This window comes from Stigmatopora argus, chromosome 12, assembly GCF_051989625.1.
Source record: "Stigmatopora argus isolate UIUO_Sarg chromosome 12, RoL_Sarg_1.0, whole genome shotgun sequence".
NCBI lineage: Eukaryota > Metazoa > Chordata > Actinopteri > Syngnathiformes > Syngnathidae > Stigmatopora > Stigmatopora argus.
In genome coordinates, this window is record NC_135398.1 from 10,752,737 (window position 1) to 10,775,078 (window position 22,342).

At 40.9% G+C, this 22,342-nt stretch overlaps 1 protein-coding gene across 2 annotated transcripts in view; it reads left to right on the forward strand.

Moving 5' to 3' along the window:
- cacna1eb (calcium channel, voltage-dependent, R type, alpha 1E subunit b) overlaps positions 1–22,342 on the forward strand; it is a 53,491-nt gene that overhangs the window by 28,651 nt on the left and 2,498 nt on the right. The window contains exons 9-48 of one of the 2 annotated variants that reach the window (XM_077614609.1): positions 32–190; positions 1,476–1,666; positions 2,114–2,217; positions 2,431–2,546; positions 3,622–3,675; positions 4,017–4,097; positions 4,199–4,408; positions 4,473–4,585; positions 5,292–5,404; positions 5,485–5,616; positions 5,958–6,027; positions 6,951–7,068; positions 7,176–7,243; positions 7,371–7,438; positions 9,345–10,079; positions 10,754–10,956; positions 11,171–11,303; positions 11,371–11,500; positions 12,175–12,234; positions 12,637–12,743; positions 13,367–13,463; positions 13,550–13,710; positions 15,252–15,389; positions 15,476–15,677; positions 15,747–15,911; positions 16,804–16,914; positions 16,999–17,079; positions 17,170–17,289; positions 17,469–17,534; positions 18,301–18,392; positions 18,473–18,647; positions 18,719–18,846; positions 19,580–19,676; positions 19,756–19,861; positions 19,941–20,048; positions 20,117–20,217; positions 20,302–20,408; positions 20,491–20,590; positions 21,827–21,938; positions 22,139–22,302. In XM_077614609.1, coding sequence (XP_077470735.1) covers positions 32–190; positions 1,476–1,666; positions 2,114–2,217; positions 2,431–2,546; positions 3,622–3,675; positions 4,017–4,097; positions 4,199–4,408; positions 4,473–4,585; positions 5,292–5,404; positions 5,485–5,616; positions 5,958–6,027; positions 6,951–7,068; positions 7,176–7,243; positions 7,371–7,438; positions 9,345–10,079; positions 10,754–10,956; positions 11,171–11,303; positions 11,371–11,500; positions 12,175–12,234; positions 12,637–12,743; positions 13,367–13,463; positions 13,550–13,710; positions 15,252–15,389; positions 15,476–15,677; positions 15,747–15,911; positions 16,804–16,914; positions 16,999–17,079; positions 17,170–17,289; positions 17,469–17,534; positions 18,301–18,392; positions 18,473–18,647; positions 18,719–18,846; positions 19,580–19,676; positions 19,756–19,861; positions 19,941–20,048; positions 20,117–20,217; positions 20,302–20,408; positions 20,491–20,590; positions 21,827–21,938; positions 22,139–22,302 — 5,396 coding nt within the window. The remainder of the gene's footprint in view (positions 1–31; positions 191–1,475; positions 1,667–2,113; positions 2,218–2,430; positions 2,547–3,621; positions 3,676–4,016; positions 4,098–4,198; positions 4,409–4,472; positions 4,586–5,291; positions 5,405–5,484; positions 5,617–5,957; positions 6,028–6,950; positions 7,069–7,175; positions 7,244–7,370; positions 7,439–9,344; positions 10,080–10,753; positions 10,957–11,170; positions 11,304–11,370; positions 11,501–12,174; positions 12,235–12,636; positions 12,744–13,366; positions 13,464–13,549; positions 13,711–15,251; positions 15,390–15,475; positions 15,678–15,746; positions 15,912–16,803; positions 16,915–16,998; positions 17,080–17,169; positions 17,290–17,468; positions 17,535–18,300; positions 18,393–18,472; positions 18,648–18,718; positions 18,847–19,579; positions 19,677–19,755; positions 19,862–19,940; positions 20,049–20,116; positions 20,218–20,301; positions 20,409–20,490; positions 20,591–21,826; positions 21,939–22,138; positions 22,303–22,342) is intronic. The other variant, XM_077614610.1, reaches the window with a different exon arrangement.

Sequence of the window (22,342 nt, forward strand, 5' to 3'; positions counted from 1 at the left end):
TGGACTGAACCCATTCTGCCTACACCCTCAGGCCTGCAGATTGTCCTCAAGTCCATCATGAAGGCAATGGTCCCTCTGCTGCAGATCGGCCTGCTGCTTTTCTTCGCCATCCTCATGTTTGCTATCATCGGCCTGGAGTTCTACAGCGGGAAGCTTCACCACACCTGCCTGCCATCTGTCGACATCCTCGGTATGCCTTTCATGTTGGCTCTCCTAAATTGTGAAAGTGTACCTATTTTTTTTACCGCTGGGTTACATCATTATCCTTGCATTTCAGAAAATGAAACGCCAGGGAAGGGTTGCTAGTGGGTGTGCACATGTTTTTGTTAAACAGTGGCACGTGTTCTTGCATTAAGTGTTTTGGTCGTGTCTTTTCATCCCACGGTCCATTTTGCAGCTCTGATTAAATACCTGCTGGCTCATTGCGGAGCTGTACTGGAGTTTGAAAGCATTCCATTTATGCGCTGTTTGAACGTTTCGGCTATTTGGTCAAGCATTTCCTACGCTTCTCATTTGGTTTGTGGGTGAGCTGAACGGTAGCTTTGCTGTCTTTTGAGTAAAAGGCAAGGAACATAATAATAATCAATAATAATAATCGGACATAGGCTTTGTCATCATCATTGGCTCGACAAAAGCCTAATTGTCATCATACCCAGAAACTGCGTATGACGAAATTGGTAGTGCTTCTCCATAAGGTGCGTTTTCCCGGCAAAAGACCCAAATAAGTGATAATTTCGGACTCATAATTTGGCATTCTGCCGTGATGGATACATTGCATCACCCCCCGAACGGATCACTTACCTCACTGTCTTTCACTTACCTTCAGTCAGCTAGTAGGAGGCAGATTACCGCCCAACGTCTTCATATTACCTCACCCCGAAGTTATTACACAGAAAGGATTTTGTGTCGTCCTACCGCAAGTTTAGAGTCCTGATGGATGTGGGAAAAAACTGTCCTTAAGCCTATTTGTCCGTACCTTGTGGGACCTATAGCGTCTGCCAGAGGGCAGCAGCTGGAACAGATTGTGACCAGGGTGGTATGGGTCCCCGATGATGACCTGTGCGGGGAAACAAGTCTGTTGTGAATTCCGATATATCGCATCTCCTTCCGAGAGTAATTAAATCCTGGCGACTGTAGAATAACGAACGACACCAAACTGGAGAGCATAGAGCCGCTGCGTCCGTGCGTGCCGCCATCTTCAAAACCCTGGACAGGTCACCAGCTAACATCATTCACAGCAGTGGTGGGTCTCTTTCAGGCTTTTCAAGTGCCAACAGTGGAGTGGAAGCTCTTTGACACTGGACAGATGGCAGAACATGACTTGCGCGAAAGGCGTTAATTTATGCTGCATGCAACATGGCAGCTCGTGTCCTGCTCATGTGTGTTCTGCTGTGTATGCTCATTGCCCTGGTAAGGTCAGTGCTCTTTTGTATCTCAAGTAACACTAGGGTGTTTTTTTTGTGTGTTTTTTACAGACAATGAAACGGTGGACTCTTCTGAGTTGGCGTTTGCGTGCGGCGTCAGGAAGTGTCCCGAGAGTTACGACTGTAATGACACCTGGATTGGCCCCAACGATGGCATCACGCAATTCGATAATATCCTCTTCGCCGTTCTCACCGTCTTTCAGTGCATCACCATGGAGGGATGGACGGCTGTGCTGTACAATGTAAGTGTGTGAAAATATCAACAATGGTTCTTTATATTTCATTCTATAGTGTTGTAATATCATATGAGTTACTTGGACTTTGGTGAAAATTTTGTGGGAATGCTTTCATGCTGCTCGGTAAATCCTCTAGTTTACTTCCTGCTGAATTTGGGGCATTTGCGGGTCATTTACTGTAATTTGGGGGATTTTGGATTTCGTGCTGATTTTAGATCACTTACCGGTCATTTTTTTTTATATCTGGCCAGATCCTATTTATTTGGGTGCCTTTCCGAGTCACTTGTTGTTGTCACAGACTTTTTGTCTTAGCACATTTTTTTTACTGCTTTTCCATCTCTTAACAAGGAAAAAATTCTGTGCCTATTACCAAACTGAAAACCATTATGTTTGGGAAGTATTAACAGAAAATGTGATTTTTTCTTCTTGTTGTTGCGATAAATTTCTCCTTAGACTAATGATGCTCTGGGCTCAACATGGAATTGGATGTACTTCATCCCACTCATTATTATTGGCTCCTTCTTTGTGCTCAACCTGGTACTGGGAGTCCTGTCAGGGTAGGTGTGATCAAAATCTTTTCAATGTCCAATTCCTTCTTTTCCTAACTACCACAACACCTGCTCTGAGGTCTGGTCTAGCAGTGGATGAGTTAAACTAATGATAGCATTTGAAAAGATGTCCACTGAAGTCACTACTCTCCCTGAAAGAATGAATTGGACATCTATGCTTGGTTTCTTCCTTTTTTTTCTATTACATGCATACCATCTCAGAGAGTTTGCCAAGGAGAGGGAGCGAGTGGAGAACAGGCGGGCCTTCATGAAGCTGCGGCGGCAGCAGCAGGTGGAACGCGAACTGAATGGCTACCGTGCCTGGATAGACAGGGCAGGTACTGCAACAATTTGCTGTGCAAGCTCGGCTTCATCCGCCATTTTTCGCTTGAGCTAAACTCACCCGACACGTCATTTTTGGATACGCACCGGGCGTCTGTGCTATAGGGATGCACGCACAAGCGCTATAATGGCGTCTGCGCTGGCCGTCTCCCACGCAAGTAGAGAGTGAGAAAAAGGTGATACTGACTCACTCGCTTACAGTAAATGTGTTCACATTTATGCATGTGAATTGTGTGTGCTTGTTGGTGTGGGTGAGTGTGGGAAGCGAGAGTGAGAGTTATTGCGAGAACTGAGCAGGGAATAAGAGCTCCTTCTCTCAAGGAGGTCATACGGGCCTCGGAGCGTTTACATCAGCGCCGGTCTCGTTCCCGAAATCGGAACCGTCCACTCAATGTGTTCTGTATTTCCTCAAATAGACTAATAGGCTATTGCCCCAATTCTAGTAGTCACTGGGCAGCATTCCAAATTTAATGGTACCCCCTTTTCATATGGAGAAAAAAATACTGGTAGTCATTAGAATTTCAAAGCACAAGTGCTGGGAGTAAGATGATACATGCTGCAGAGTGGGTTTGAGTCCCAGTGCTCGAAGGCATTGATGGCCCTGGATTTTAAAAAAAAATGCTGCATTGTGTCAAGCTTTGTATATATGATTTTTTTTTCTCTGACCACTGGCAGCTTGTTGTGTTGTTTTTTTCAGACTTCAATTATCTGAAAAATTATTATTCTAACACATACCTATTTAATCTGTTGATCTCCATTTAACAATTGCTACTTTAACGTATGTTTGTTCTTGGTTTCTGAGCAAATAAAAAGATGCCCTCCCAAAAATGTCACTTATATTCCAGTAGGATTTATTAATATTTGTTTTTCTCTTTATTGTGTATTCTTTGGTTGGTGCAACTTATACTGAGGTGTGACTAATATGTGAATATTCAATAATCTCATAACACTATTAGTCAATATCTATATTTTATGGATCTACTCAACCAATTTACTTTAACCCGGTTATAAACACCACCTTGTAACAATTTGTAGGATTACTGCTTAAAACAAAATTTTCTGTCATTACAGAGGAAGTAATGCTAGCAGAAGAGAACAAGAATTCGGGAAGATCAGCACTAGATGGTAAGCTATCTGTAATATCACCCTAAATATAATAAACTGAACATTTTTTGACATCTTTACCAATTATTACAATGTTAGTGCCTATAAAAGTGAAAATAAGCTTGTGCTATGCCCAGAAAACCAGACACAAAATGATAGTAGGATTAAAACACAAAATGTAGGTGTTGGTGCAATGACAATGTGGTTGGTAATCTTTGTGCTTGTCGTTTTTATTTGTAAGTCAAAGACTTAAAAGTCTGTCAGTATGTGTGTACCTTGCTCGAGGTCAATATGGATTTGAGAGTCTAATAGTTATCTCTACTCGCTGAAATTCAACAATTGAAAAAACTACAACTACAAAGTACTGAAGAGAGCCAGTAAGAAAACAGGTGCACGTCGAGGAGCCCCAGGCGATGACAAGTTAAAAGACACGTCAACTGCCAGTGAGCTTTTACTTTGACTTCTTTCATTCCACCTTTTTTCGAATGACACTGGGCATAATCGCTACTATTTACCTGTCTTTTGCCCGATCCTTACCTGGCAGGCATGTCTCGGTCCAGGATGAACTTTCGCAGCGGTCGGCGCGGGCCAGCCGCCTACCTCCGGCGCAAAGAGCGCATGTTGCGCATTTCCATTCGCCGCATGGTGAAGACGGACACCTTCTACCTGATGGTGCTTAGTCTGGTGGCTCTCAACACCATCTGCGTGGCCATAGTGCACCATGACCAACCTGATTGGCTCACCATCTTTCTCTGTGGGTGACCACTGTCTTTTTTAGTGGCAGATGGCCTTAATTTATATCTTTTACCCCCCTCCAGACTATGCAGAGTTTGTATTCCTGGGGCTGTTTCTGGCTGAGATGTTTCTGAAGATGTATGGTTTGGGTTTCCGTCTCTACTTCCATTCGTCTTTCAACTGCTTCGACTGTGGCGTGAGTGCCCCCGTTAATTGTGGCAATGGTTAAAGATGGGCTTTTCTTTCCGAATTTATTACCGCAGTTGTATTTCTAGCATGTCTGGTAAATACGTTTGTCAAAATGAACGCAGAAACAAAAATAATAGCTCATTAAACATAGCTTATTTCTTTATTGCTTGTTTGAGTGGAGAGCCAAACCTGTATACAGCTTTGCCAAAGGTGAGAATTGATTTTATTACCTTAAAAAACACAGCTGAGCTCTAAATGATTTATTCTGAATTGATTGAAATACCCGAATTGCCGAAACATGTCAATTAATTAAGTAATTTTCATAGGATCGTAATTGGGTAAAATGATATGGTTCTAAAAATTAATTCCATTTTTGACTGGGCGTTCTGGCAGCGATTGTTCAATTGAAGCAGATCATCAAATTGATGTATTTATCACAACAGACTGCTAGAAATATAACGTAACATAGATAGAAATATAATCTAATAAAACCACTACGTCATAAGTCTCTCACCCAACCAACCCTATCAAAGATAAAATCTGCCAACTATGGGCAGTAAGTATAGGTGATCCTGAACCAATTAACTTAAAAATGACCTAACTGGTGTTTTCGATGGATTGAAAATTTCAGGAAGAACGCAGATTTACTTCAACAATGACTACAAATGTCTGCAATAGGTTGGAGTAGGATAATATCCCTGTGTTTTTTTCAGGTCATTGTTGGCAGTATTTTCGAGGTAGTGTATGGCTTCTTCCGGCCCGGTATGTCTTTTGGCATCAGTGTGCTGAGGGCACTGAGACTTCTGAGAATTTTCAAGATCACCAAGTAAGTAGGACATTACTACTGCCCTAAATAGCTCCTAAACATGTACTGTAGTAGTGGTATTTTTTATTATTTTTTGCCAGATACTGGGCCTCTCTCAGAAACCTGGTTGTGTCACTTATGAGCTCCATGAAGTCAATCATCAGTCTGCTTTTCCTGCTCTTCCTTTTCATTGTGGTGTTTGCTCTGCTGGGGATGCAGCTTTTTGGAGGACGGTAGGTTGTAGGAATCTTCACTAAGAACACCTCTTTAAACCGCAAACCTTCTCATTTAATCAATTATTATATTTCCCAATGATTGCCAATTAAAGGTCAGTTTAGGTTCTCTGCTTTACCCATGGAGAAGTCCTATGTTTTGAAAACGAGCCACTGCTTGCTCATTACAAGCACTGAGAAGGGCTGTTGGTATTGTGCAGTGGGAAAGAGGCATTGATATTCCTCATGATGTAGTAGTTATTGTATAATAAAAGCAGATTAAGTGAAAATGGCTTACTATCATCCTCCGTCTATGTCATATCTGACCTAACGTTTTTATTTTCCATTTTCCCTCCGTCTAGGTTCATATTTGAAGATTACACTCCCACCAACTTTGACACGTTTCCAGCTGCCATCATGACAGTATTTCAGGTTTGGTCCAGCTCTCCTATGCTCCTCAGCTCCTCCCCCTTCAACCCATGGAGATTTCTCACCCTCGGTGCAGATCAAACCACTCCGCTCACTCTCTTGATATCCCCACCCCTACTACTCGCCCACACGTTCACGCACACATGCATGAATAAACATTGCAAACATGAGACAAATCCATCTTGTTACAACTGATGCTACCATTTAAAACCTACGATGTTAACTTGTTCCTTTATTTTTGGGACTGAATGCATCCTTTATATTCTCTCCGGGCTCACGTGGGTTTTCTCTGGGTACTCCGGTTTCCTCCCACATCCCAAAAACACGCAGGTTAGGCTAGTTGAATACTCTAAATTACCCCTAGGTATGAGTGTGAGTGTGAATGGTTATATCTCTCCTTATGCCCTGTGATTGGCTGGCCACAAATTTATGGTGTCCTACGCCTGATGCCCTTAGTTAGCTAGGATAGGCTCCAGCCCCCCCCACACACACAAATATATATATATATATATATATATATATATATATATATATATATATATATATATATATATATATATATATATATATATAGATATAGATATAGATATAGATATAGATATAGATATATATATATATAAATATGGGCTGACTTTAACCAAGTGACTATTTTGGGTCAATCAATAAACATAAATAGTAGCAATTATTATACATATACATATATATATATATATATACACACACATATATATACATATATATATACATATATACACATATATACATATATATACATATATATGTACGTATGTATATATATGTATAATAATTGCTACTATTTATGTTTATTGATTGACCAAAAATAGTCACTTGGTTAAAGCCAGCCCATATTTTTTTTCATTCTTTATTTTTTTTCATGGCTAAGTACAATGCGTGTCTATTTGCAGATATTGACAGGGGAAGACTGGAATGAGGTGATGTACAACGGGATTCGCTCGCAAGGTGGCGTGCAGTACGGCATGTGGTCGTCCATCTACTTCATCGTCCTCACATTGTTTGGAAACTGTATCCTTGATGGCAAATAACACAATATAATGTACTTTTTGTTGCATAAGTCTTTGTCAAAAGAGCCGGTAAAGGTGCTAATACGTTATTATCTAAATCGTGGTCAGACACACTCCTCAATGTCTTTCTGGCCATTGCTGTGGATAATCTGGCCAATGCACAAGAACTTACAAAGGTTTGATATGGAACGACGCATCTTCATGTTTACTCGCTCTTTAATTTCCCATGTGAACAACATTTCCCCCTAAAATGTAGCTGAATGTGGCACTTTAATCAAACATTAAGCCTGTTCACTTTGTTAGGATGAAGAGGAAGAAGAGGAATTCTTCAACCAACGGTATGCCAGAGGCAGAGATGGCTTAATATCGGAGTAAGTTAAGGGTTAATGTAAACAAATGACCATGCTGGGATGAGAAAGCCTGACTTGTGTGCTCCTATGCTTCATTTGAAAGGATGCAACTTGATTTATGTATTACAACCTGGTGAATTTTAACAGGCTATAATTACTGAATGAAAAGGATGCAGTTTTTCTTCTTGTATTATCAAATTTATGTCACAGCAGTCAAAGAAAATGACACTTGTGCTGCTAAAAACAATATTGTCTCATTCGAGCATGGACATTGCTTGGTCAAGGGCTGTGCGCATTAGTTTTGCATGTTTTACACTACCAAACTTTAAAAATTAGCACCAAATACTTGGTGGCTCAGCATTATGAGAGTTCACATTAGGTGAGCTTATTACAAAGTGTGTCAACATATGTCATTCATTCTTTTTTGTAACTCAAACAGTGGTAAAAATACAAACTACATCTGAAATGTACACCGGTTTTCTGACAATTGTATTTTAAACAATGTTTTTATTTGGATAGTGCTTCTTTTAAAAACACTTTTAGTTGGACTAAATGACTTTCCAAATTTATTGTTGCAATAGTTGCCGGCAGCCGAGTGGTTAGCATGATTGAGGGTGTCCCCCACCTGGTGCTCGTAATTAGCTGGGATATGCTCCAGCACCCCCCGCGATCCGTGTGAGGATAAGCGGCTCAGAAAATGAATGACTAAATAAATAGAGTTTATACCAATAATTTAAAAAAGTGTAATGTAAAACATATTTCTGCATACACCGCTAAGATGTTTGCTGTGCCATTTGTTCGTTGGTGTACAGTATAGATAATTTTGATGTGTTTTGCTGTTCCATCATGTTGTCGAATTTCATTCCTCTTGTAAAGTGGCACTGGCCAAAATGATATTAGCTCCCCACAGGGGAAGGTTTTAATGATACACCATGATTATACGCAGATTGTAGAAAATACTAACATCTGCTCTTGTAAACATGAACAAAGGTCAGTTTAGATCACATTTTGGACTGTGTCACCACTGTTCTGTGTATGTTGTGAAACTAATGTCTTGTTTTCAAATCATCACTCATTTATTACATGGACAACAACAGATTCAGAACAACAGTAAGTAAAACTGGATGCATCTGTCTTCTCTTCCCCTTGACAGTATTTAGATTCTGTCCTTTAGAATTAACACTTTGCTTTTGTGTTAATCCTGCACTTCCCCGTTTTTGGTCTTGTGGGTTTTTTTCACTTATCTTTCAGGTAATCTCATTCTTTTCTTCTTTTTTGGATGTCTTTATTTCTGTACCTTGGAGTACTTTCACGTATTTTCCCATTACACTTTTAGACTCAACGAAAAGGCTTGATTTTCTGGAAAGTTTCAGTTGGTCTAGCATTTTTATTTAATTATTTATTTTTACATATCTGGTTTGCTACATGAATTGTCCACCAGTAACCCAATGGTTTGACCTTTTGGAAAATGTGCTTACTTTTATTAATTTGTTACTACAAGTATGACAAGTTCTAGAAGCCTATTAGTTTAGGAAGGAGAAACAGCAGCTGTGAGGCCACCCATTCATTTTTTCCTCCAAAATATTTATTTCAACATTTCAATAATTTTCAATGCTGACATGGGACCAAATTTAGGGTTGTGCTCTCCAATGGCTTGCCTAATTAAATAAACTCACAAAATGACACAACTGATTAAGTGAATTGCCACCATTATTACTTTTTCAGCCCTAAAATGACTAGCTGTTTCTCTTTTCAACACCATTTGCTATGCTCTGCCAAACTATCTGCTAAGTTAATGCACTTTAGTTTCAGTTGATACTTGATAAGAATCAGTCTTCTTACTCATCTGTCCAAAATGTCAAACTAGTTCTTTAAAATGATTTTGAAAGCTGCCAATTATTGATTTCAAGTGTATTGTGCTCTTCAGTGGCAGAAGAAGACCCTACCTTTACAGAAAACGCGCCATCCATCGTGGTCGTCCTACCTTTCCCGACGAGGCGGATGCAGCTGCTGATGAGCAACCCATGAGCAGCTCCAATGCCTTCGCCAACCGCCGCGAGAGGCGGAGAAAAGTCAACGTGTCGGTGTGGGAACAGAGGGCCAATCAACTGCGCAAACGCCGGCAGATGGCTAGTAGGGAGGAGCTCTTCAGTAACCCAGCTGAGGAAAATGTGGAAACACCTAGTACCCATGTGCCCGCGTTGTCTGCAGAAGCTAGCCCGGGCCACCTGCCTGAGTCCCCCATGTCCGTGGGGATGCCCATGCCCGAGCCGCCGATGTCTATAACCATCCCCATACCGGAACCCCCGACAGCTGAGCCTTTGGTCAACCTCTCTGAGGAGAGAACGGGTGGCACTAACCACCGGTCTGCGGGTGGGGGAAGACACAGGATGGCCCGCAAATTCAGACCGGGTCAGGGGCCAGAAGACGGGGCCAGACACCGACGCCACCGTCACCGTGAGGCCCGTGCTGAAGCTAAGAGCTTGGACAGCACGCATACGCCACAGGATGCGCTGTTGGCCAAGCGCTCGCTCAGTCAGGAGAGAAGGATACTGGATGAAAGGGAAGAGCATGAGGAGAAAGCTGATGCAGAAGACCAGGTCCAGGATGTTTCTGGACTGTGTATTGTCAACCCATATGCAACCAGTGGAGAAGATGGAAGGTAGGCTGTTATAAAAATAGATACTTTTAAAGCCCGGGTCTCCAAACTACTCTACAAAGTATACCACATTAAGTGCATGATTACAACGCAGCCAAACAAGACGACACCCTTTCACCAATCTGGTGTCTTACAAGTGTAATTAGATGATTGCAGTCAAGTGCTGCTTGTTTTCGTAGAAATCTGATTCATTAAACTGTCTGTGCTGGATTGGTTGGAACAAAAACCAGGAACCACAGCAGCCCCTCAAGGATCGACTTGGAGGCACATGTTTTAAAGGCTCTTAATAGTGAGGTGGTAATCCATAGCGAAACGTGTATTCAATCGGAAAGAGATCATGTGTTGTGTTAGTCAGAACCGTTAGTAAGACTGAATGATTTAGAAAATACCAATGGTACCCATTGGAGACACAAGCAGTCCTATGTGCTCTCCTGAGAATATACCTGGCTTTTTTTTGTAAAATACTGTAACCTCTATCCTTTGAGAAAGTACTTCTCCCTTTGGGAAACATCGCCACACTGCCTTATGAAGATTATTTTGGGAAGAGTTAAGTCCCCTGTCTTTCCACCCTCTTGGCAACATTACCCTTTTCTACCTATAATATGTGACAGTCTAATTATTTAAATATAGTTCCTATGTTAATATTCTAACAACTTTGCATTTTTCTTTTTCCTTAGGACACCTGACATTCCTGATCCTCCTCAGTCCCAGAGGTTTCTAGATTGTCCAGTGGAGTCGGCCCTGGATGTCACGGAATATACCGTGTGCACCCTTGAGGCTGAGAAACGCACGGGTTCCCTTCACAGAAAGTCCAATCCCGAGGGATACGTTTCCATCGATATATCTGCACAACCGCTGCTAGAGTTGACACCAATGACAGGTAGGACTCTATTTTTCCAACTAGTCCGGGTTTAAACCAAAAAAGCTGTTGTGCAGTGTTCAATACCGGAGGTTGGCAATTTGGCAGAAACTAGCAGGCAGGCCCATTAGAAAAGCGGTAATTTGAGAAAAACAGAGTCTGTATTCTTAGACATTCTCAGGTGGACACATCGATTCTCTCGCACTCTTTACGACTAAAGCTTTCTGCCTTGTAGTGAAGGGTAAAGAGCTGGAGGCCTATCATTCTGAAGAGCAAGACGAAGAGTACGACACAGAAGACGAGGAACCTCCAATTCCCCCCAAACCAGTCGCACCGGACAGCATGTTCCTTTTCAAGGCTTCCAACCCGTAAGATAATTTAAAAAAAAATCTTGCATGACACAAAAAGCAAATCTTTTTCCTGTTTGGTCCACAGGATCAGAAGGATCTGCCACTACATTGTCACTATACGTTACTTCGAGATGAGCATTCTTCTTGTGATTGTAGCAAGCAGTATCGCGCTGGCCGCCGAGGACCCTGTATGCACCAGTTCAGAAAGAAACAAGGTATAAAAAGATTGTTGTGCTGAGAAACATGGAAGGATGGACGACTCGTTTGTTCCAAAACACGCTATTTGTTTTGACCCTCTTCATTTGTATAGAATCATCTAAAAAAAAACCTTGCATGTACCAATCATATTTGTTGGGCCTTTTTTGAGTTCTTCTCTTTCCTCTAACATACAGTGTGTATTGCCAAAGCATGCACATTTGGTTCATTCAAGACTCTAGGTTTGAGTTTGGAAACTCAAAATGTCATCAACAAACGCGTCGGTCGTGAGTGACACATTTGGTGTTAAACTCACACACGTACACAGACACGCGGGCAGACGGTGAGCATGTGTTTCCACCAAAAGAGCCCTTTTTGCGATTTACGTGAGAACTAACTATTGTGATTTTAAACGTAAAAGAGCTATTTTCTTACAATATTGAGATTGTGCTCTAATATCCTTCTGCAACACACCACATTGTTTTGTCACATTATTTCAGGGTGTAACCCACCTACAGCTCATAGTTATCTGGGGGAAGGCTCCGGCACCCCCACAACCCTCGTGAGGATAAGCGGAATAGAAGATGAATCAATGCATTCTGGATTTGAACCTTTTTAAATACAACATATTTGTGCGTTTTCCTGCTACCCCTTTTATTGTTTGTGTGATTTATTTTTTTGCTTTTTCAATTAGGTGCTCCGTTATTTTGATTATGTCTTCACCGGGGTTTTCACCTTTGAAATGATCATCAAGGTAGGTGCCCAAAAACATTGGTACTCGGACGTTTCGTCGAAAGACGTTTGGTCGACCGGACGTTTGGTAGAACGGACGTTTGGTAGAACGGACGTTTGGTAGAACGGGTTCGCGAGTCCCGAGGTTTGAGTCACGAGACTTTCATTTGTTTAACCCTAACATTATTCCCTCAATGTTAAATAATAGTCATTAAATCCCTATTCACCCAATGTTAAAATCGATCAATTGCATGCAAACCCGTTCTACCAAACGTCCGTTCTACCAAACGTCTGGTCGACCAGACGTCCGGGGACCAAACGTCCGGGGACCAAACGTCTTTTGACGAAACGTCCGGTCACGGAAACATTCCAGGCTGTGCAAACATCACTGTGGTGTGACTCAAATGGCGTGTGTCTATCTCAGATGATTGACCAAGGCCTTATCCTGCACGATGGCTCCTACTTCCGAGACATGTGGAACCTCCTGGACTTTATTGTGGTGGTGGGGGCACTCATTGCCTTCGCTTTGACGTGAGTCACTCGATAAACGCCTGTCTCCCGGTGACTAACACTCTGACTCACAACGGTTATATATCACTTTTCATTTTGCCTCAATGACGCAGGAAACAGCCAACAATTTGCTATTCATGTTTAATTGTATTGTGTCATAACTTAAAAGTATTTTTTCTGTTGTCTACAAGTGTAACAAATAACCTTTTTTGAACTGTTTTGCCTTCTGTTGTTAATTTCTCTGTTGTGACTTTATAGCTGTGACGCTTTCAGCTCACAATGTCTCTCTCTTTATGCCTCCGCCTTCTTTTTCTTTGTTGTTCCTGTGGATTTTGTCTCTGTGGGGGCAACCAGGAATGTGATGGGGTAAACATTTAATTATGCCGCACTAATCACTGTCATGTGCTTTGGTCTGGCTTTGGTTGTTTAAATCGGTGCACTTTTGTTTCATGTTTTCTTTTGTAATTGCTTGTTGTTTAGGATTCCAGTTCATTTAGGCCCAATTTGTCCATAAAGACACATCAAAAAAATTCACACCCAAAATCATTTGTGTTTCATTGTATTTTATTTACATTTTTACGTTGTTGTCCTGGTTAAACTATCCAAACTTGATTCTAAACATCACAATGCAACACTCTGAACAGAAACAACAAAGGTCGTGACATCAAGACTATCAAGTCCCTCCGTGTTTTGAGAGTCCTGAGGCCACTAAAAACCATAAAGAGACTCCCCAAACTCAAGGTATACATTGGCACTCTCACACTTTAAAAATATCGAATTCCTTTTAATAATGATTTAGTTCTCTTATGCTCTCTCTGTCTTGGTAGGCCGTGTTTGACTGCGTTGTGACATCACTGAAGAACGTCTTCAACATCCTCATCGTGTACCAGCTCTTCATGTTTATATTTGCCGTCATTGCCGTGCAGCTCTTCAAGGGGAAATTCTTTTACTGTACTGACAGCTCCATGAACACAGAGAAGGAGTGCCAGTAAGTGCATTCAACAAAACCAAAACACACGTCCTTGTTTTCTTTAAACTCATCTTCATCAAGTCGACAGTGAAAGGTTGACTACGTTCATGCTCGAACTGAGCCAAATGGGATGTTTTTGCCTTTAGCTGACTTGAGTCAGTTGTGAAAGCTCAAATCGCATTCATTCCTCTTGCATACTTCCCATCCTCAAAATGGTTGCGGGGGTTGCTGGAGCCTAACCCAACTGTCTTTGGGCAAAAGGCAGATTGCACCCTACACTGGTCGCCAGTCAGTGGGAATCGAACCCAAACTGCCTGCACCAAAAGTCGGGCTGATATCTGATATTTTCAAATCTGACTTAGTATGTGTTTTGGCCTATGTGCTTTTAAATCTGGCATGGGTTAAAATTTTCGGCAAACGGCTATGGTCTAAACCAGGGGTGTCAGACTCAGGTTGGTCGCGTTAACGTCAACTCGATTTCATGTGGGCCAGACCATTTTAGATATAATATTTAGATTTTTTTATAAATTGATTAAAAGAACTGGATTAAAAGCCCTGAATATTCACTTTTTTATAGATCTAAAACAATGTTTATTTTAGCTTTTTTATATATTTTTAGATTTTACACAATGATTTTTGAACTAAAAACAGAAAAAAATTGATTACAAAATTACAATTATTGATTTTAAAAGGAGGAAAATCAGGAAATTTATTATACATTGATACTCTTCATTTTAATTTGATCCTAAAACAGAAAGTAGGCACTAATGATTTACTTTCCCGGGCCACACAAAATGATGCGGCGGGCCAGATTTGGCCCCCGGGCCGCCACTTTGACACATGTGGTCTAAACAGTCCAGTCATGAAAAATCTGAATTTATGTGATGACGATGGATTTGTATTGCTCTGTAAAAAGGTCGATGGCAGTAGAATCAGAATGGCGGCACGCATTGAAGGGACAGCAAAGTGTTACAGTTAAGACATACCATATTTTTGGGAATACAAGTCACACTTTCTTTTTAATATGGATATATGTTCAAATTGTCTTGGCCTGCGTCTAATACGCTGGTGATTTTGTTTGTTCGTTTTGTTTTTATTTTTTATTTTTTTGCAAGCTGTGAAATTTCTAAATTTGTGGAGATGTTCAGAGGTGATTTTGAGTAGGAAGACTTTAATGGATTTGGTTGTGTTTTCGGAGTGAGACTGAGTTTGGTAAATAATTGATATCGATTTGTTTAGGCTATAGTTATCCGAAAAAAAGGTTAACATGTTATGTGCAATGCCTTCTTTTACTCTTTCTCTGCATGCGTGTGTGAGGCGTCTCGTTATTGATCTCCATTATAAGTCTCACTTTAGGAACGTTTTGTACATTAAATGAAAAGAGTGGTCTGAACACAAAAATATCTGATTCACAAAAAATCTGAGTTATGCATTAAGACCTACAGTGTGAAAATAGCCATTATTATCATAGGCATCTTTTATAGAGCATTTTTTCATGCATTAAATGTTTTATGTACTGGTACATTAAAGAAGGTATACTGTACATGTGCACGCCGCAGGGGTTACTACATCGACTACACCAGGGACAAGAAGGAAGTAAAGAGGAGGGAGTGGAAGAGACACGAATTCCACTATGACAATGTCTGCTGGGCCCTCCTGACTCTCTTCACTGTCTCAACTGGCGAAGGATGGCCTCAGTCAGTGACTTTATAGTACTCGTTTCACATTATCCAGGAAAAACATACCCTATTTGAAGTCAATAAATAATGCTTCTTCCTGCCAGGGTGCTGCAGCACTCCACCGACGTGACGGAGGAGAGCATGGGGCCCAGTCGAGGCAACCGCATGGAGATGTCTGTTTTCTACGTGGTCTACTTTGTGGTTTTCCCCTTCTTCTTTGTCAACATATTCGTGGCTCTGATCATCATCACCTTCCAGGAGCAGGGTGACAAGATGATTCAGGAATGCAGTTTGGAGAAGAATGAGGTGCGGCACACACCATTGTGAAGCACGGTATTAGAAAAATATGGATTTTTTTTTCCTTGTTTCTTTCAGCGGGCCTGCATTGACTTTACCATCAGTGCCAAGCCCATGACACGCTACATGCCTCAGAACAGACAAACCTTCCAATACAAGCTTTGGCATTTTGTGGCGTCACCTTCTTTCGAGTACACTGTGTTGGTGATGATCGCCCTGAACACGGTGGTCCTAATGATGAAGGTAAAAATTTTGCAACAGCATTTACACAAATTGGAGCCATTCATTTAACGACGAGACCTTTAAGTTATTTTATAGTGCTATGCATTAAAATTGTGATATTATACTTATTTATTATGTTGACTACTACTTATTTATTTATAATTTATTTATTGATTATTTAGTATTATTATTTATTGATTATTTATCTGTTTGTTTGTTTTTGTTATTTGGGCACTTCCCTACTTATTTACGTTGTTGACTACTTACTTATTTATTTATTTATTATTTATTACTTATTTATCTATTTCGCATTTATTGTTATTATTTATTGATTATTTAATTGTCTGTTTGCTTCTTGTTGTTATTTGGGCACTTTGTGGTGAAGCTTTGAATCTCATTATACTTGTTTAATCACAATAAAAACATTCAATTCAATATACTGCAATAGTTAGCAAGTATAAATTGTATATGAGTATAAAGTATAAATTTATATATGAATATATATATATATATATGTATATATGTATATATATATATGTATATATACTATATATATATATATATATATATGTATATATACTATATATATATTTTTTTTTCCCTAATATTGTAATGATAAAGTATCGATATTGCAGCATGCCTCTTATCCTAATTCTTAATTCTGCAAATTAGTCAGAGTAATTCACTCAACATTTTGTGCAAGCATTTCATTTTAATGAAGCCCCCTTTTTTATGTACTTTAACACATCATATTCACGGTTAAAATGGATTCAATCACATCACTGGCAACCAATGAAATATGTAGTACGCGTGGGTTCGACTGCCCTTTAGTGTACAAATTTCTAAGCTCACAGAAAAATAGGTGACTGTGATGGCGTCATTAGTATCCTTTCTTCTTCCTCTGTTGCTTCAGTATCACTCGGCACCCACAGCCTACGACACAGTCCTGAAGCACCTCAACACGGCATTCACTGTCCTCTTCTCCATGGAGTGTATACTGAAGATCATGGCATTTGGTTTCGTGGTGAGGAAAGTCGCACAAATAAAACTGAAATCACTAATAAAAATGTGTTCTTACATTTTAGTGCCATCATTTCATTTTCCACAGAACTATTTTCGAGACACCTGGAATATTTTTGATTTTATTACAGTGCTGGGCAGCATCAGTGAGATTGTGGTGGATTTACAGGTGAAATCAAAGCTTTTTAAATAGCTTCTATTATTACACGCTCAAGATTGAATTCCACATTTGCCTCTTCCATTTCATCCTCGGCTTTAGTCTATGAATACCATCAACATGAGCTTCCTGAAGCTCTTCCGAACAGCCCGCTTGATCAAACTGCTGAGGCAGGGTTACACCATTCGCATCCTCCTGTGGACCTTCGTACAGTCCTTCAAGGTCAGAAATCCTTACCTCCCTCAGGGAGATGAATTTGGCTTTGTTGATATGCATTTATTTTGTTAGTTTTCTTCATTTGCCAGAATTTTAAGGCGATATTTTAAGAGTATGGTAGTTACATACATGATACGACACACGATTTTCGCACCGCAATCACTTCTTGCCTTTGTTTCCAACAGGCGCTTCCTTATGTATGCCTGCTCATTGCCATGCTTTTCTTCATATACGCCATCATCGGAATGCAGGTAAGACCTCTACTTGGCTCTCCACAGTGCAACTTCCAAAGTGGAATAATTTGGGGCGCAACTAAAATCGTAACGGTGGTTTCCCTCAAATTTCAAATGGATATGAAATTCGAAATAGCTGAGATCCAATGCTTCCTTTGCCACTATTGATGATCGTGTGCGGTCGATTGGTCTCCGGTCTTTTGGTCCCCGTCTTTTGGTCGCCGGTCTTTTGGTCGCGGTCTTTTGGTCGCCCGGACCGCGACAATGGGCGACCAAAAGACAGGCGACAAAACAAGGTAAAACAACACGGTCTACGCATCAATAAAAGCCAACAATGGCCATGAGCAGTTTCACTGAGCCGACGTGTGAGTGTATAAGAGTTTGTATGTACATGCGTTGTCCCTTTAAGAAGCTACGTCCATCAGGGTCTTAACAAGAAAAACCAAAAACAATAAAAGTCCGGGAAATTTGGAGCTTTTCTTTAGCCTAATAATTACTAGGGCATTAAGTATGACTAAATAGTAATTCACAGTTTGTATTTAGGGAATTTGAGCAACGATTTAAATGGTAATTATCAATAACCTTCCGGGCGACCAAAAGACCGGCGACCAAAAGACCGGCGACCAAAAGACCGGCGACCAAAAGACCGGTGACGAAAAGATCGGCGACCAAAAGACCGGCGACCAATCGACCGTGTACCATTGATGATGAGGCATCCAATCATCTTTCGCAATGTATTTGGATGCAATGTCTGACCTGAAAATTGTCTTATTTCTTTCCAAAGGTGTTTGGAAACATCAAGCTGAATGACGAAAGCCACATCAATCAGCACAACAACTTCAAGACCTTTTTTGGCGCTCTCATGCTTCTCTTCAGGTGGTCCTCAGGCCGAGCTGGGTCAAATGGGTCGTACAGTGTCGTACAAATGGGTCGCTCACTGGTCTTTATTCTTTCAGGGGTGCAACGGGGGAGTCGTGGCAGGAAATCATGCTTTCTTGTCTGTCGGGTCAGGAGTGTGAGCCGGATCCCTCCATTGCTCCCTTCACCTTGTCTCCGGACCATGAGGGGGGTTGCGGTACCGACTTCGCCTACTGTTACTTTGTCTCCTTCATCTTCTTCAGCTCTTTCCTGGTCAGAAACTACTAAACGAGGCGTGAATACTGATATTGGTCCAGTGTCTAAATGCACTTTCTCACTTGTAGATGTTAAATCTGTTCGTGGCTGTCATAATGGATAATTTCGAGTACCTGACCCGAGACTCTTCTATCCTCGGGCCGCATCACCTGGATGAGTTTGTCAGGATCTGGGGAGAATATGACCGTCTGGCATGGTGAGCTCCATTTTGGGTGTCATCTGTGTTTAGAAAGTAATTAAAGCCAAGTTGAGGAAATTTGTTTCACTTTTTTATTAACTACTAATGTTGTTTTATCACTTTTAACTTATTGGCTCCCATTGTCATTGTCAATAATACACATCCAAAACATTTTATGTGGTAGGATTGGTAGAGAATGATCAGGATAGTTAAATTATTTTTAGCTGATAGGTTTTTTTCCCCATTCATTGCAAATTTTGTATTTATAATATGTATTTATATATATATATATATATATATATATATATATATATATATATATATATATATATATATATATATATATATATATATATATATATATATATATATATATATATATATATATATATATAGTATATGTCTCTTCGTTCCCTGCGATTGGCTGGCCACCATTGAGAGTGTCTCCCGTCTGGTGCCCATAGCTAGTTGGGATAGGCTCCATCACCCCCCGCAACCCTTGTGAGGACAATCGGTTCAGGAAATGAATGAAAAAAAAAAACAACTTTTAATGCGGGACGATTATTTTCAGCCTGCTTTTCTAGTTGGTTCATTTTTACTGTCTTGACTTATTCTATCTTTCTTCAACAGAGGGCAGCAGTTGTAGTTGAATAGTCTTCAGTCATTTTTAAACCAGTGACATTACAGATCCTTTCATGTCCTGGGTCAATGAAATTGTTTTATTTTTCTGTTCTTATTCCTTTTTATGAAGTGGACGCATCCACTACACCGCCATGTATGAGATGTTAACTCACATGTCACCTCCACTGGGTTTGGGCAAAAAATGTCCTGCCAAGATTGCCTATAAGGTAATGAAAAAAATGTCAAGGGTTTCAACATTTCAATGTGACATTTATAACTAACTCCCTTTCTTTCAATGTCACTCAGAGACTGGTGCTGATGAACATGCCGGTGGACGAGGACATGTCAGTGCACTTCACCTCCACACTAATGTCGCTCATACGTACGGCGCTGGACATCAAAATAGCTCGAGGTGAAATTCAGACGCCTGTCGTCTGTGTGGTATAACATCTTTCTAAATAACTAAACATTTGGGAGTTTGTTCGGCACAGGTGGCGAGGACCGCATTGCCTTGGATGCCGAACTGCAAAAGGAGATCAGCATCATCTGGCCCTACTTGCCCCAGAAGAACTTGGACCTCCTGGTGCCCATCAACAAAGGTGGGGGTCTACGGCCGTAGCGTCAGCAGCCGTGTTAGCGTTATCGTTGACCCGAGTCGCGTTTACAGACACGGACATGACGGTGGGCAAAATCTACGCCTCCATGATGATCATGGACTACTTTAAGCAGAACAAGGCCAAGAAGCTGCGGCAACAGTTGGAAGCTCAGGTCTGACTGCTAAGATCAGGACTAGTATTATGAACTTTGTCAAAATTCAATAAAGGTAATGATGTATTTGTTGTTCAAAATCAGAAGAGCAACTTGATCTTCAAGCGTCTGGATGCATCCACCCTCCCAGAAGACATTCTGTCCAACGCGCAGCCTCTGCCCATGATGGGCCATAGCGCAGGATCAGCCTTGTCAGTTTATGTCTTTTTAACTCTTACGCGAGTGCCCATTTTTAACATGTTAACATACGACGTATTCCTCTTCCACACACAGGACACGGGGTGGTTTTGTGGCCCTGAGTCCCATTTCACCACAAGAGCTATTTTTGCAGTCAATGAGCTCTGAAGCGGATACTGCAGAGCAACAGAACCTGGTAAGCAGAAGGCAGGCAGCCAGTCACATTTTTCTATCTCAAGGTGTCCAAACTGCAGCCCGCATCCAGGGGGTTTATTTGCATGCAGCAAATCATGAACATATCTTTGAATATGGCCCACAAAAGAATCTTAAATCCATTCTACATTCTGTTGTGACAATCGATGGAGGTAGTCACTTAAGCCATGCTTCTCCATCATTTACAGTACACATATATAATAACAATAAAAAATTAAATAATGAAACAAAATACAAATATACATATATCGGTACACGGTCGATTGGTCGCAGGTCTTTTGGTCGCCCGGAAGGTTATTGATAATTACCATTTAAATCGTTGCTCAAATTCCCTAAATACAAACTGCGAATTACTATTTAGTCATACTTAATGTCCTATTAATTATTAGGCTAAAGAAAAGCTCCAAATTTCCCGGACTTTGATTGTTTTTTGTTGGAGAACTTGTTAAGACCCTGACTGACGTCCCTTCCTAAGGGGACAACTCATGTACATACAAACTCTTATACACTCACATGTCGGCTCAGTGAAACTGCTCATGGCCATTGTTGGCTTTTATTGATGCGTAGACCGTGTTGTTTTACTTTGTTTTGTCGCCGGTCTTTTGGTCGTCGGTCTTTTGGTCGTCGGTCTTTTGGTCGTCTGTCTTTTGGTCGCCGGTCTTTTGGTCGCCCGTTGTCGCGGTCCGGGTGACCAAAAGACCGTGACCAAAAGACCGTGACCAAAAGACCGTGACCAAAAGACCGGCGACCAAAAGACGGCGACCAAAAGACGGCGACCAAAAGACGGCGACCAAAAGACCGGCGACCAATCGACTGCACACGCATATATCTTACATACATAAATGTATTTTTAAAATTATCCAAACTGATAAAAAGCTATCTTAGTTGTTATTTTCTTGAGGCAACCTCTAAAGCTAAACACACATGACAAGGAAAACTAGTATACATATTGCTCACTAAAATACACCATACTTTTCATTTTTAAGAGCCCGCTAGCCTATTGCTGATATAATTATAGAAAGACAGACTCCTTTGTATAAAAACTACCTATTAACACTCACACGCACACAAAACCCAAGTTAAATAAAATCATGAAAATAATCAAGAATAGTTGATATGAAAAAAAGTGATTTGTGACTCAATCTTTTCTACTGATGCATGCATGGATGCACCTTATTTTAATGAAAATAACAGAATGCTTACAATATTGCTGTTAAAGACGGAGGATGCCAGCGGATCAATCCAGCGTTCAGCTTCTACTACGTCGGATCAACAGGGCAACAGTCCCGAGCGCTTTTACCGACCTCGACACAAGAGTTACAAAGCAGCAGGTTAGTCAGAAAACCTGCAGAACCTCATAATTGGGGACTGTCATAACCAATGACACCGTGCCCTTTGCAAGGCTGGGTTAGGTTCGAAAACTGGGTTAAGGGTTTTGAATTGGGATTTTAAACTTAGGGTAGTTTTTGACTGTCATCAAGTGAAGTCCATCTGGAGTAATGATAATTAGCATTTGGTTCTGTGTGGCCAGTGTCTCGGTCCGACCACTGGCAGCAGGATGAACAGGATCGAGGTCGATCTAAAGAGCGATGCCACCTTCTCTCTCCGGACACGTCCCGCTGTAACTCAGAGGAGCGTAGCATCCAGCCGTCACGTTCCCCCAGCGTGGGTAGGACACGCCCTGCGGACAAACAGGTACAATTTTTTTTTTTTTTTAGGTGTCAATGTTTTTTCA